The 15,068-nt window shown below is 40.3% G+C and overlaps 1 protein-coding gene across 1 annotated transcript; it reads right to left on the reverse strand.

The window, feature by feature from the left end:
* Positions 1–10,559: 10,559 nt before the first annotated feature.
* LOC104495886 (disrupted in schizophrenia 1 homolog) lies at positions 10,560–14,578 on the reverse strand (the record flags this gene model as incomplete). Its single annotated transcript, XM_010138927.1, has 2 exons — positions 14,045–14,578; positions 10,560–10,665 (listed from the first exon to the last, which is right to left on the reverse strand). Coding segments are annotated over exons 1-2 (640 nt in total), but the record flags the coding sequence as incomplete, so codon positions are not given.
* Between the last annotated feature and the right edge of the window lie 490 nt (positions 14,579–15,068).

Consider the following 15,068-nt stretch of genomic DNA (forward strand, 5'->3'; position numbering starts at 1 on the left):
GCACCTTAAGTCACCAGAGCTACCTTCTTAAACCTGTACACACAAGTCTTCCGTAGAATTACTAATGAGTGATTGAGCTTTCTGCTTCCAGTTCACCAATCTGACTCCTGCTCAGATGAAGGATTGAGAAATTGTTCCAGTATTTGATAGACAAGGATTTTTCAGCAATAAACCTCACTCGTAGGCTTCCTACTACATTACGGTGTACAGCAGGAACATTTTCTCTCTATATTCCTACATGTTATTAAGAGAGTCCTTTAATTTCAGATTACTCCCACTGAGAAAGTTCTCACTGTCACTCAGGATTCCTACTGAAAAGAGCACAGCTTCAGCCCAGTGCAGAGCAGCAGCAAAAAGTAATTCCACTAAAACATCAGAGTATTTGTCAGTACTAGGAGTCACCCGTACCCTTGAGACTGAGTAGGTGAAGGTCAAAACATGAACAAAAGACAAAAAACCAAATAACTTTCTTTGGTAAAACATTTGAATGTCATTTTAGGGGCAGAACCTCACCCTCAGCTATTTGAGCTCTAACAAATACAAAGTCAAGTACATCGCAGTTCCATAGAATCATAGAATACCAGTTTGGAAGGGACGTCAAGGATTACTTGGTCCAACCTTTCTTGGCAAAAGCACACTCTAGACAAGACAGCCTTGCCCTTGCCCAGCTGAATCTTAAAAGCGTCCTACGTTGGAGAATCCACCACTTCCCTGGGGAGATTATTACAACAGCTGAATGTTCTCATCGTGAAAACTTTTCTTCTTGTGTCCAATCATATTCTCCAAAACCAAACACAGTATTCCAGGTGTGGCCTGACAAGTGCTGAGTGGGATAATGACTTAGTTTGTCTCTGCTGGTGATGCTCTTGTTGATGCAACCCAGCATCCCATTAGCTTTCTTTGCTGCTGCAGCACACTGTTCAGTCATCGCAGTTTTAAAGCTTCTTAAACTCTTATTTGCCTCCACAAAATCCACCTATACCAATGATTTCCTGCAACTCAACTTCATCCTTTCCCTTCCTGAAGCCTAGCTGTGATATGCTCTCATAATTTAGAGCTCATTTAGAGATGGAAATAAGTTGCCACCTCCATTTAGTGCTGAGCTATGACTTCATACAACCCACAGATTTAAACACAATGTTAAACCATGCTTCCCAGCTAAAGAATTTCTTCTCCTCCCATGAGCCTAAGAGATTCTGCCATGTTCTCCAGTGCTCTTATGCCCACAGACCTATAGCTCTCGCATAGATCCCCTCTCCTCTCTTTTCTAACAAGGACCTCGATGCTTAAATCTACCCCAAGTTTGCTCTATGCCAGGCCCAACCAAAGCATTATCAAACCACTTAATGACATACTACAGCCAACAAGACTAAGATGACTGTACATTGACAGTCCAATGGTTTGTAAGACTACTCAGAAGAAACCAAACATGATTTATGTTGTACCATAAGACCCTATTCCCACTGCCATTTCTCTCCATAATTTTAGCATTCCATCAGCAATCACTTAATAACCTTCTACACAAGCCGTCATCAGTCTTAGAGTTGAAATAGCTCTGATGAACAGACAACAAAGTAATTTATTCCCCTAAGAACTAATGTAATACAGGGAGGATGCATGCAGGGACTTCAACACATATAATTCAAGCTCACAGGAACTGTATATATGATGTGGAATATGGAGATGCACAATGCGAACACCGTATGATCAGCTGAAAGAAATGTTGGCTTTTTAGAAAGGACTGCTAATTCTTAAAGCTATTAACTGCTACACCTGAGACTGAAGGCTCTATGGCAGTCTTCTACTTGAAGCATTCTTGTTGCCTCCTTCTGAGATATTACATTTTTGTGACCTTTCTGAAATGATTCAGAATAAAGTCAGTTAAAGGTGAAGGACAGATAAGCATAATGCTGAGTATGCAGTCTCACAGCCGAAGCAGAACTCTCAGAACAGAAATTCATTCCAGAAAGCAAATATTTCTTCCATCTATTAAGGCTGGTGGTTCTTGTTCTGCAACTCTATTTGCCATATCTTCTCCACTGTCCCTGTGACTTTATACTGTATGGCAAAAGCCCCCGTTATATTAATTTTTATGGGGAAAAAATAAATGTTTTGCTATCCATTGCATTGCTAAATGACATACTGTTTGGGAATACATCCTCAGTGGATAACGCAGTGTATCTGTACATATTTGGAGGGTTGCCTTGCAGTTTTCCTGAAAAATTAATACTTATTACTGAAATTCTTATCTCAAGCCATTAAACACAAGAATATTTATTAAGTATGCAAGTATTTATTAAGTAGTTATATTGCTACGCATGTCAAATTCAATTCTCTGTCTCCTGTGTGCTTTCACTTAGTATGTCTCATGTACACCAGCTTTTCAGGATACATGAGTTAGTGCCTCATTGCAATATGTCTGTTGAAAGTTTCTTCAAGCGGAGGCAGAAACTAGAAACTGTCTAAAATTTAGATACTACAGTTCTAAATCTTAGGTCAGCTGCACCTATTCCAAGTTCAAGGTTGGATATTAGGACAGCATGGAAGTATTTCAGGAACAGTACATCATGAAAAAAAAACATGATAGACACCCACTCATTTCTAAGCAGGTCTTATGGTTGAGACCGTTACCCCAAGTGCTCCAGACTAAAACACTGTCCCTGACACTTTAGTGCAACGCAACAAACACTTTGTATGGTGCCATGACACATAAGCCCAAGCTGGTTTTGCTCTTTACTTCCACAGACACAGTTTCTCAAGAAGTTGAATGGCACCAAACATTAAAGCCTTTTGTCAAAGATGCCATTTCTCCAGTGAGCTATCATTAGCAGGAAGACATATAGGGGCACTTGGGAATGTCAGAGGTGTGCATGAATGAACACCCACAGATAACTCAGATGAATAGTACATTCTGCAGTGACCTAACCAAAAAGGCTGTACACCTTCATTTGTATTTGGTTCCAACATCACGTCTGAATTATGGCTCTGGTTCAGAGCACTTCATTTTGCTTTCTGTTCAACTTTGCCATATATCAAACCAAACCAACTCATTAAATTCACCTACTTCTTCACGCTTTAAAAAAATCGCAGTGAGCACAGAGATGTCCCAATCACTTCCCACCCCTTAAATCAAAACCTACCAGGAATCATGACTAGTATTAGACTGGTAGGATGGTATCAACAGAGGAGTTTAAAACTCACTTACCTGGTATCAGTTTGGATGCTCACACAGGCAGCATTTCCTAGAAACTCAGAAACTCTTTGTCCGAAGTATGTTATTGTATAAGAATGCTAGAAATTTGAAATTTTCCCTCTTCATCTTTCTGATTAACGCTCATTGCCTCAACTCTATCACTGTCCTAAGAGGAATAAAACATCCATGGGCTAAAGGTAAGAAAGGAACACACAGAAGCTTGCCCATGCCAAAGACAGGGTAGGGAAGCATCGGAGAGGGCAGACGTGCCTGCAGAACTATGAATACACCCCAGCATAGGCAGTTGGGTCTGGGCATATGAACAGCAAGGACAAGAGGGAAACATCAAGGGAAAGAAGTTAACTGACATGAGGCAATCCCACCTTGTGGAGACGTTTGGCAAGCAACTGAAGGTCTGCAGAGATCTCCAACAAAAGCATCCTATTAAGGAATTTTACCAGACACCCCCCAACAATCAGTAAAGAATTGTTATCAGTTCCCCACAGAGGACTCACACTGGAAGCCTTTCATGTTTGCTTTCAAATGGTAGTCAGAGTCATTCATATCATTTTAACCCCCAACGACACAGAAGTTGCATTACCATGCCATCTAGAAGTTTCTGTCCACGTCCAGTCATTTATTATGTAGGCAATAATTAAAAAGAGCAGATGTCCCACCCAGTCCCTTAAAACGTTTATATCACAAGTCTGAGGCAAGGGCAGCAAAATCAATTTCTAGTTGTTAGCTGAATTAAGTCATACTGTCTCCAGTGGTCACACTGCAAATCAAAGACAATTTTCTGGAGTTAATATTTCTGAAGAACAAGGGAAAGATAAGTCTGATCTGAATATAAAATTGGGCTGTATTTTTTTTTTTTTGCAAGTGCAAAGTAAGCAGATGGGCTGGGTAGTAGGAGAGACATGTCACTCAGTGGGTACTATGCAGATAGCACATCAACACTTCCCCTGAGTTACACCGAGCTCTATGCTGCAAAGCGCAATTCAGCAAGTAAGCGCTTAAACTACCCATAATTGCTTTTTTTTTTGCCTTTTATTTTTTTCATTGCTTGCTTGTTTGTAAAAGACTAGCCAGGCTGTCTGGGAACAGCTTGGCTGCTTCACGGACTGAGAAATAGAGCCTGACTATCATAAAAGGGGTAGCCCGCAGTGTCAGTTTTCGACAGCAGATGGCTGGGAGTAGAGAAAGCTTCCAAGCACATGGTATGCCAAAACTTACAGCAATTTTCTTTTTGTCAAGCAGCTTCCAGAAACACAAGATGTAACTGAAACTCTTCACACCAGCCAAGATTAAAATAAGCAAGCATAGTAGAACACCACAAAATACTACTGCTTCCTAAAAATATTTAGGCTGCACCATCTAAGCGAGATACTGCATGACTACAGCAGCTTCCTCTCCAATATTGGCTACGGAATTAAAGATGGAGAAAACATGACTGCATTTTCAAAGTGTGGCATAAGCAGACCAACAGCAGCATCCTGTTCTACCTCAAAGACACCTTGACATGACAGAAACTGAACAACTGGGCTAAAATGAGGATTCACATCTAAAGCGCCTCAAGAGGTTGATGAAGATGCATGTGCTACATGTACAAGTAAACACATCAAGCACAAGTACCCAGAAACACATACCAGAGCTCCCTCTTATAAACATGGGCCATTTCTGTATTCTATTAGTGTAAGAAAAAAAGCCTGACAGTCTTCCAGCTGTCTACTTGACAGCAAGATAAGGAGTTTCATACCTTTAAATTGTCACTGGCTCAACTCCTGTCTCAATTTTGTGATCAAAAAAAATAGAAACTGGATAAGCCCAACACAGATTGACTGCACAAAAAGAAACAGTGATGTTGTTACTGCTTCTAGCAGACAGAAACCAAGACCAGACATTCAAACAACAGCATCTTGGTCCACAGTTTCAGTTAGTACCAAACAAAAAAGGGTATGGACAAAAAGAGTTCTATCTTTTTATTTCAAACTGGTATCTTAGAGAAATAAAGACGAGATGGAAGAGTTGCAAAGCTTGTGGTGCCTCTGTTTTGTTGCAAGGAGAATTAAGTCTAATTTATACTTCATATAAGCATTTACTTTCCTTAACCACGTAAACCCTTTTGTAGAGAGTATTTGAGTTTGTCAGAGAAAGACAGGATAAACAACATTCATGCAAGGAAGATTAGGTTTTGGGAATTCGTACAGGCCCTTCCCCCCATCGTCTTAATAGCTTTACAGGAAAGTTATAAATATGAAAAATTAAACCTGAAAAGACTTACCCAAGCTTGAGATCAAACAAGGCTCTGATACTACAGCACAACAGAAAGCCCTGTTTGTCCCCCCAAACCCATTTCCAACTCAATGGCCTGCAACTGCAAGTTACAAGCTCATGGTAAGTCTCTTGTGTTGTAGAAGCACTGCTCCTCCACCACCTTTTATTTAATTAGTAGCCTCAGATACAGAACTTCACTCAATATACAGCTAAATTTTATTTTACTTCCACAGGTACGTGGAAGTAAAATAAAAAAACAAGTACATCCTGAAACAAGTACAATCCAAACTGGCATGTTCTTTGAGAGTTATTTCCAGATATGGCTTCTCTGAAATTCACTGTTCTTCCTCAAAAAGAAGCTAACTTGCCTTCATTTCTCTGTCCTGATATAACAGCCATCTGTCAAGCAAGCATTCTATTTCAAAATAATAGAAGCAAACCTGGGATTCTATCCAACCCCCATCTCTAAATACCTCTTACAAGGGGAAAAAAAAAGAAAATGAAAAAAAACCCACACATCGCCCACCTACTTGAAGATCAAATTATTTAAGAGCTAGATATAGCACTTTAAACTGGAAACATATTTTTCCAGTTTAAAGTGCAAAAAGAAATTTGAAAAGACAAAAAAATTATACATCTGGCCAGGAGTTCGGGGTTATTGCATAATTCAGCAATTGCAAGTACCACCACAAGAAGTGGCCAAAACCTCCTTCTGAATAATGTTTAACAAATGACATTTTCAACTCATACATTACTTAACGTTATACTCCATTGTTTTCTCTCCCTGCAGTTGCCTTAGAAAATAGCTGGTTCAAATGAGCAACAGCATCTCATCTAGTGTAAACATACGGGAGGCTAACTGCTACAAAGTCTTGTCTTTCCTTTCCTACACTTGTGATCAATGGAAAACGTGCAAAACAAGACTCCAACTCGACACAGCGCAGGGTTCTGTCCTTGACACCCTGCAGATCCTGAGACATGGAAAGGACAATTGGTATGGAGGGGTCTCAAAGAGCACAAAGAGAAAAAAGAAAACAACATACAAACCATTTTTCTGCAGAGCATGCAGCGCACAAGTTCAAGCTTTGAGACCTCAGCTAAAATAACTGAAAGATCACATGATGTTAAATGTATCTACAGCATGAGTTTTCATTGCCAAGATAGGATAGGTTTGTCAAGACAGGAGAGGTTTGCCACAAGTGAAAGTGTTTCTGTATTCTAGCTGCCATGTTGGACAGATGAGGAGTTGCTCTGATCTACTCAACAATCTTCACTGGAGAACCCTAACTCCAAATATAATCTGATTGCACAGGGAAGTTACCAGTAAATGCTTACACTCGCAATCCTGCACACACAAATTACAAAAATTAAAAAATTACAAAAAAAAACCCCAATAGTTCTGCAGAAACCTATTTCTGAGTAAGATGACAGCATGTGACCAGTAGTGGAGTTCAGCAGCAAGACTCAGTCCCGACACTTAGTTACCAACCCATTTGCTCCTTGAGCCAGGTAAGGTTGAGGAGTTCAAGAAGCAAAGAACAGGAAAAGGATTTTTAAATGTCTGGGCAATAGATTTGTACTGAGTAAAATACACTTGCTTCTACTGCAGGTACAACTCCCACAGACACAAAAATATGCTATTTTTTTTTAACCTCCTGTATTCAGCAGTGTGTTTAACCTTGGAGCTGTCAAGCTCCATCATGAATAATGAGCCATGACAATATTCCAAGTGATCCTTGGAGAACAGAACAATTTTTACTATATGCTACGCAAGGCAAAGCACTGTTTTCATATTCCCATGGTACCGTACCTGCTTTGAAAATAAGCAATAATGTGGCCATCAAGAGGAGACCACAGGCAAATACAGAAAAAATTAGCTACATCTTGATATTTCGCCACCTACAAACTCAGAACGAGCAATTAAATGTGTAACACCCTAATGGTTCCTATTTAAAACTAAACCAGGACTGAGAAGATGCGTCTCACTGAATAAGCATTTCATACAAACATTTCACAGCCAAGGAACATCTGCATCTGAAACAACCTGCATACTGCAGTATGGCTGCAGTGTGAAGACAGAACACCCCACAGGTCTCACAGCACTATACACGGTCACCCCTAGCAGATAAGCACAAACATGGGACAGGAGGGTGGCCTCTGCCCCAAGCAACTCTCCAATGCTCTCAGAACACACGTATCACCACCACCACACACACCCCCAAAACACAAGGCACTGCCAGAAAGTATAGGAAGAAACCTGAATGACTGACAGAAGCTCCTCTACACCAACACCCTAACCATGCCAAAGCAGGTCTTTAGGAAGGCACAGGTAAACAAGCAATGGCAAAAGCCATTTCTGATGTGCATCTCCCAAGCCCAAGGGGAGGAGGAAGACAGAGCAAATAGATACATCTAAAGAAAAGATAAACTAGGAAGAAACAAGCTGAAAAATTAAACAGGCATTTACTTTTCTCCTAAACCGCACTGTGGGGTTGTGGTTCCAAACAGCCTGTAAAAAAAAAAAAAAAAAATCATCTGTTCAGGAAATAAATGCTAACTCATTAACACAAACCTGGAAAACACACATGTTCTCTAACAGACCCACACAGCAAGCATCTGTTCTGCTTTTCTGCAAGGGGGAAAAACAAATATATCCTTATTCCTGACCTGTTTGCAATTTGTTCATGGCTTTGTAGTGGGAAAAACTTGCCTTTATATGTGTGCTGTTTCCTGGTCTCGTTGCCACAACCAAAACCACATCATCTTTCCCTCTCCTTTATTTCACTTATGCTGCTGTTTCAAAAGTTACTATCAACTGTGGGAGTTTTCAAACAGCTCTGGAGAGCAGTAAAGCAGCAATGTCAGAGAGTAAGCGCTTGCCTTTCCTTAAGCTGCCAAGTTTGCAGTGTCACACAGCAGAAACCACTCTTGAGCACTCTGAATTCTGAGTTTTAAGTGCTAACACATCTCCCTCCCACTGAACTGCCATGAAAGACCGAGCCCTCTCCTGCAAGACTGGATGGCTCTTAGAGAGCTGAAGTCAGAAAGTCTCTTGAGTTCTTGTCTATGGTTGAAGCTGGAGAAGATCCTCGACCACTGAAGGGATAACATAGTTACACACAGTAACACCACGGTAATTGACAATTTAGTTTTACACTTAGGTACCCCTACCTCTCCTCCACTTGCTCTCCCTTCCCCTCTTCTTACCTTTTCCACGTACAGGGCATTTCATTGCTACTCATATCATACTCGATCTCCCCTGTCCCTGCAGCACTCTCAAATCAGCAAAACCTGTGCGCTATGACCACACACAGCACTACCACAACCTCCAGCTCAAAAGAGTTCTGTTCTTAACAGAGGACTCAGTCTATACTCAAAAAAGTCCCCCAAATTACAGGGACAATGATTTTCCTTTTAGCATTATAGTTAAAATGTCCTCAGCACCCCACATATACTGGGTCAGCTTCTCCTGCTCCCTGATAACGTATTTCCATTTATGCCCCACATCACGGCTTTGCAATTGTAGCAATTCCATTGCCTGCTAGCAATATTTGGCAATAAGATCCCTTCAGAGAAGGCTAATTACAGATTTCATTTGAGAACAAATTGGTACTGGGCCAACCTGTAAACTCTTTAATAAGATTTCAAACTTCACTTCACGCCATGCAGTACTTTGTTCTCCACCAGAAGCAGCGACACAGCTCTAAAAGCAAAGGTGGAAACTTTGGCACTGCAAGAGAAGGAGGGAAGGTCACAGCTCTAATTCTTCTTTAGCACTGCACCTTCTCCACGTGAGTCTTTCCCTGGAGATACACTACCTGTGTTTCACAAAAGAAAAACTAAGGAAGCCAGTTCAGATACCATGCAAATAATGAAAAGTAGTCACAAAAAAACCCGCTGACAGTTGTACCAAAAAAGGAATAAAGACCAGTATAACAGAAAACAGGCCAAGGACTCAAAAATTAAAAATTCCTAAAATTAAGGATGCATTGTCATGTGCATGCTTGGAGCATAACATTTTCTGAGAATGCCTGTGTGAAGAGGGAGTTCCAGTTTTCAAAGAGATGAAGGAACCCAAGACAAAGCCTCTCAAGAACCACGCTTGCAAAAGGGCTACCCATCTACTCCCCAGACACGATTAAAACACATTTTAGTTGTCTTGGGGTATACCTTTGGTGGTAGGGAAACAAAGCCATGGTGCAACTGCAAAGCTTCACACACTAATTTTGAAAGGCGAACCACAAGTTCGACCATCTCTCAACCCCTAAAAGCTGAGAATAAAAAAGTATCAGGAAGGAAACTATCTTTTTCCAGCCTTTTTCTCTGAAGTACCCATGCAGATTTCACTGAAATGTTTGCAGGGCTTCCCAACTGAAGACAGATCTGTCAGGAAGAATTTAATCTAGAACCTCAAGACTAAGAAAATAGGAGTACCTGAACACAGACTACCATAACAAGAAACAATAAGAAACCTGCGATGTGTATTAATAGACACTCTCATTAACAACACGTGCACACACACAACTTACCAGAGGTGCCAAGGCATTTGAAAGGAAAAGCACTACTCAAACACAGATATTTGCCAGCAGCTGTATCACCACCTTATTCTCTAGCTGGTTTTGATTCAACTCAGTGGACATCAAGTTAATCCCACAGCACAGTACCTTTCACTTTTATATTAGCTACTGACCTCATTTCCGTGTTTGAGTCCTCTTGTAGTGTCATGACTAAATGTGGCAAGCAACAAATCACAATGTCAGTGTGATCTGTAGAGCAGCCAGTGCCTGCCCTTTCTCCTTTCAAAGCTTTCATTCATTTCTTCATTTTTAGAAGCCATGCTGCTTCAAAACAGCTGATCCAGATGGTGGATATTTGGATTTCAACCTTCCCACATGGTGATGTGGCTCAAGAAAATAAAAGCTGTTGCTACCTGCTGCTGACCTACTTCTTTCTTTAATTTGTTTCTGCCATACAACAGAACAAACAGTACGGTTCATTGAACCAGTTTTCCACACCTACCTACTGCTATGTAGCAAATATAAAATAAAATTAATAGAGGAGAAAGGGAGAAGGAGAAAAAAAAAGCAACATGATCCAGTGGAAGATAGGGAGGAACAATTCTCACCTCTATCATAGTCATCTTCCGCTATTGCTTTTTCCTGAAGCCTCTGAAGCTGTAAGATCAAGGATTTTATCTATGCAAAGAGAAACAATTTCATTATGAAGTTGCATTTTAAAACATTTAGACTATTAACCTCTACATAATATAAAATTAACGGATGACTACATCACTACAAGGGCTCAATTTTGAGAGTTTAAGCACAACATTTGTTAAGTGGACAGACGTATTTGGAATTCAGCTGAACTGCAGCTACTTGAGCCAAACATGGCTTTAGTCCAAACACGCAGAGAATAGAAAACAATATTTGAAAAGCAAAAGTGATCATAGGATATTTTGCACTCTTTGAATAAATCAAAGTAAGGATTATTAGAGGATTCTGTTAGCATGACATCTACTTCTGATCACACTGTACTCAACAGTGTGTTCTTGAGCACATTCAAACAATTTTTTGCCTGAGTTTTCCACAGAACAAAGTAAGAACTTCCATATGCAAACCACATTTTCTTCTGTAAGTAAGAAGAGAAATACACTATGAATATTTTGGAACAGGTGTACTCATGTTATGGCACACAACGTTGTGTTCATGTGCAGACAATGAAGTTTTATTAAAATATAATTTAGGCTCATCTACCTAACATTTACATTTGCATTTTCAGAAATGTTTGCACTGCTGGGTGGGGTAAAAAGCAAAACACCAAGAATGCCTACGCCACATACAGAGTGCGCTTTTACACCCAAAAAGAAACTCTTACACAATAAAGTTTTATTTCAAAAGTTACTGCTTCTCTTTGCTAAGAGGAAGGGTCTGGATCAAAGTTCTAAATTTACTAAAAATTTGCAAGGCTAGGTGTCATTCAGATGCCATTACAAGTTTTTACTCCTAGAAGAATTTGGTTAGAAGGTTGGTGGTCCTCTCCTCGTTGTGATGCCAGTCACATAGTTACAGCTACAAGACCAAAATTTGTTTTCTTCTTATTAAATGTATACATGACCTGTACCAAACAAGACATTATCAGCACTGAAAAAGGCAAGTCTGGAAAAAAAAAAAAATCAGCATATAGCCCAAGGCCTGAAAGTGCTTGGGAAAATATTTTCCAGCACAAGACATTCTGCATTTACGTAAGATTTCACTCCTCCCTGAAACTCTTTCATATTTAAATCCCTATATTTAAACTCTAAACTGCATAGAGAAAAAATAGGTACAGCCAGTCAACAGTTTAATAGAAACAGTCAGTTATCGTGACTACACAACCGACACACAAATTAGGTAAGGCATTTAAATTAACGGTGTCCCTCCTAAATACGGTACATTAAAGTGCACTAGTCAGAGAACTATAAAAAATAAAGCCAGAAAAGAATCAAAAAATGCTTGATTAGTAATAAGCTACAGGATGCTCCAAAAGAAAAACAAAACAAAAAAAATCCAACACTGTATATATTTCCTTTTCCTCAAGTCTTTATTTTGTTTTCTTTTTCATATCCTGAAACCTCAATCTTTTTTCTCTGCAACTGGGAAGGAATGTGCAACATATTGAAGGGAGGAGCTCTGAACCTTCACCATAAATTATTTTCTGTATTTTATGCCATACTTTTGATAGAGTTTTAAAGAAGCCTGCAGTATGAATGATTCCAATGACACTTTTTTCATATATATGATGTATAACAACCATCTATACGGAGAGTATGACTTTGCTGCTGTTTGCAGTGTTTATTCCATCATGCACTAACAGCGGCAGGTCATTTAAGTCTGCTTGGGTACCACAGCCCAGGCACGCCCATGGAAAACTGACTGACACTGTTCACAGTAAAGCGCTTTCTATTTGCAGGCTGATAAGACATTTGGAGCTCAACTAATCAAAGAGCTGTTTCAGCATGGCAAGTTCTCTATCTGTACCATGTGATGATCACTCTTTGGGCTTATTTAAAGAAAAAGTACAGAAAAAGCCTGATTTTAAAAACTCTGGTATTGTCGTCTTTTCTTGACTACAGTTGCCTTTGTTCCTTTCTGGAAAGTTGGAGACTTGCTCGCTATCATTACAATACGAAGGTGTTTCAAATTAAACATCCACAACTGGCTAACCAAGAGCAAAGCCATCTGAAGGCACAAAACCTAATTCTGTATTCAATGAATTAATGAATACAGAAATTTAAGATAGCAATGTTTCTTTCATGCCTATCAAATAAGCATTATGAAAAGGCAGAAAAATAATTCCCTATTTTTATTATGTTATATATTCCCAAATTTGCAGCGAATTAATTTCCCAAACCACCCCAGACTCTATGGGTACGCTGTCATTCCAGGCATTAACCCAAAGAAACTGCTCCATGTCAATGTGTGTGAAGTCTGTAAATAAGAGAACCTAGTTGGGAGTCCTACATGCATCCTCTACGAAAAGGAAGTATTAGAGAGCATCATAAGCCCAGGTCAGATGCTATGGAGAGCAAAGTAGGAATAAAAGTTCCTCCACCTTCTGTCTTGCCCAGACAGCAGGGTTGTGCGAAGTCTCCCCATAGCAGGTTGTTTCATCAGGCCTAAAGACAATACAGTGCATCCCAGTAAGTATGACTGAGCTGAGAAGTCACGAGAGTCCATTGTGTCCACATTAATCTCTGGACTGCTGCCTCCTGCATGCACAATAAAGCCAGTATTTGACTCCTTATTGCAGGTAAGCTCAGAATGGTTTCTCTCTGATGCCCACCCTGTCATTCCAAAAACTGTATAACAAAATATAACTGAGCCTTCTTGAAGTTTCCCTGCCCCTCTCCCACAAAGAACACAATGAACAATACTGCCTGTGTACATGTTATACATGTGGGTATACACACATGTGAGAAGGTACTCCTGACTCAACAGACCACTATTCCTCTGGGTTGGAAGGAGAAAACAAGGTTCAGCTTCCAGCTGGAGTTGGGGAAGGGACTTGATCATCATTTTTCTTTGTGCGGGAAGAGTACCCATCTATTAGATTACAGGCTACTCTCATACAGGTGTCTCACTAAGAAATTTTTGGCTAAACTTACACATTTCCAGTTACAAAGCTTAGTGTTGCTAAATCGTGGTGCTTTAAGAAAATAGTTCTTACCACCCCAAAGTTCACCCCCAAACTACAGTATACTACATATTCTCTAAACTGCAGACAAAATAGCCACCTTTGAAAGAAAATGGTAATTGTTCAATTCAGAAAGTGACATGTGACATATTAGAACCGAGAGGATCACAGTTTCAGTAGAATACAGGAATACAATACTGCAACGTCACCTTTTTTTAAGAAAAAAAAAAAGAACACTAAACCGGTTCTTTCACTTTTCTCATTTGGAGTGTTACTATAAGCCTCTATGCTACAAAATGCCATTAATATCCCAACTCCTACAACAACTTTGAGTTCAGCGCTATGAATACAAATGCTTTGAGGGCCAGGGGGACGAATCAAAGATTAAGTGAGATTACTAACCTTTAACGTACTCCGATTGCCAAGCAGGCAGTCCTGTAGCACTGGTTCATATTTTTGCATCAAAGTATGCCAGTTATGGTCGCTAACAGTAAAGCTACTTTCATAGCCTGAGGTGGCAGAAGAGCCAGCAGATGCTGCATCTGAGGAGTCTGTAGAATATGAAAATGTTGCATCTGTATCAGAGAGAGAAACAGTCTCACAGTCCTGTAATTTATCGTTCACTGTGGTCTCATTTTCATACTCCAACTCCTGACTGGGCCTGGAGAAGCAATGCAAAGCTCCCAAGTGCTCACAAGTTTGTGCCATCTCTTCTGGCTTCTGCAGATATCCTGTGATGCTGGGATCCAGAACATACTCAGCTTCCTTGATAGCTAACCTGTCTTCAGCTTCGCTTACTCCAGACGCCAAGTTCAGGGAGAGCTGTATGAAGCTGAAATTTGAAGTAAAGCTATCACGTGCACCAACAGAACGAGAAACATCTCTGTTTTGATATTCACAGTTGTTATTCACTTCTGTCTGATCCAAAGCATACATGTTTGGGGGCTTGCTCACTTCAGCACTGTGGCTTTTCTTCCGTGTACGCAATACGGCAGAAACATCTCCTTTGCTTGTTGCTCCAGCAGAGTAAACTGCTATCGCTTTGTTTTTTGACTGTAGACTCGTGCAACAGGAAAGATTTCTGCAGCATCCTGACACATTTCTAGTAGTAGGCAACGTTGTTATTCCATTAGCAGGAACTACAGCACTATTTGCTGCACTACAGCATGAGAATTCAAAGTTATTCTGGCGTTGTCTGCAGAGAGAGCAGTTCTCAAAGCCTCCACAATGCTGCCTGCCATGTTTGAGTTCTTCTGGGCTGAACAGTTTGCAGGCACCCAGGGACTGAAACTCTATCTGTTGCTGAGCTTCTGGCCTCATGTACCCAGGTCTTCTTGCCAGTTTCTTTTTACGAAGAGAGCCTGTGGGCATTAAGTGCTCCTGACCATCTGGGGAGGGGGGAAAAAAAAAAAAAAGTCATTAAAGT

The sequence above is a fragment of the Buceros rhinoceros genome, unplaced genomic scaffold (genome assembly GCF_000710305.1).
Source record: "Buceros rhinoceros silvestris isolate BGI_N320 unplaced genomic scaffold, ASM71030v1 scaffold15656, whole genome shotgun sequence".
NCBI classification, from domain to species: Eukaryota; Metazoa; Chordata; class Aves; order Bucerotiformes; family Bucerotidae; genus Buceros; species Buceros rhinoceros.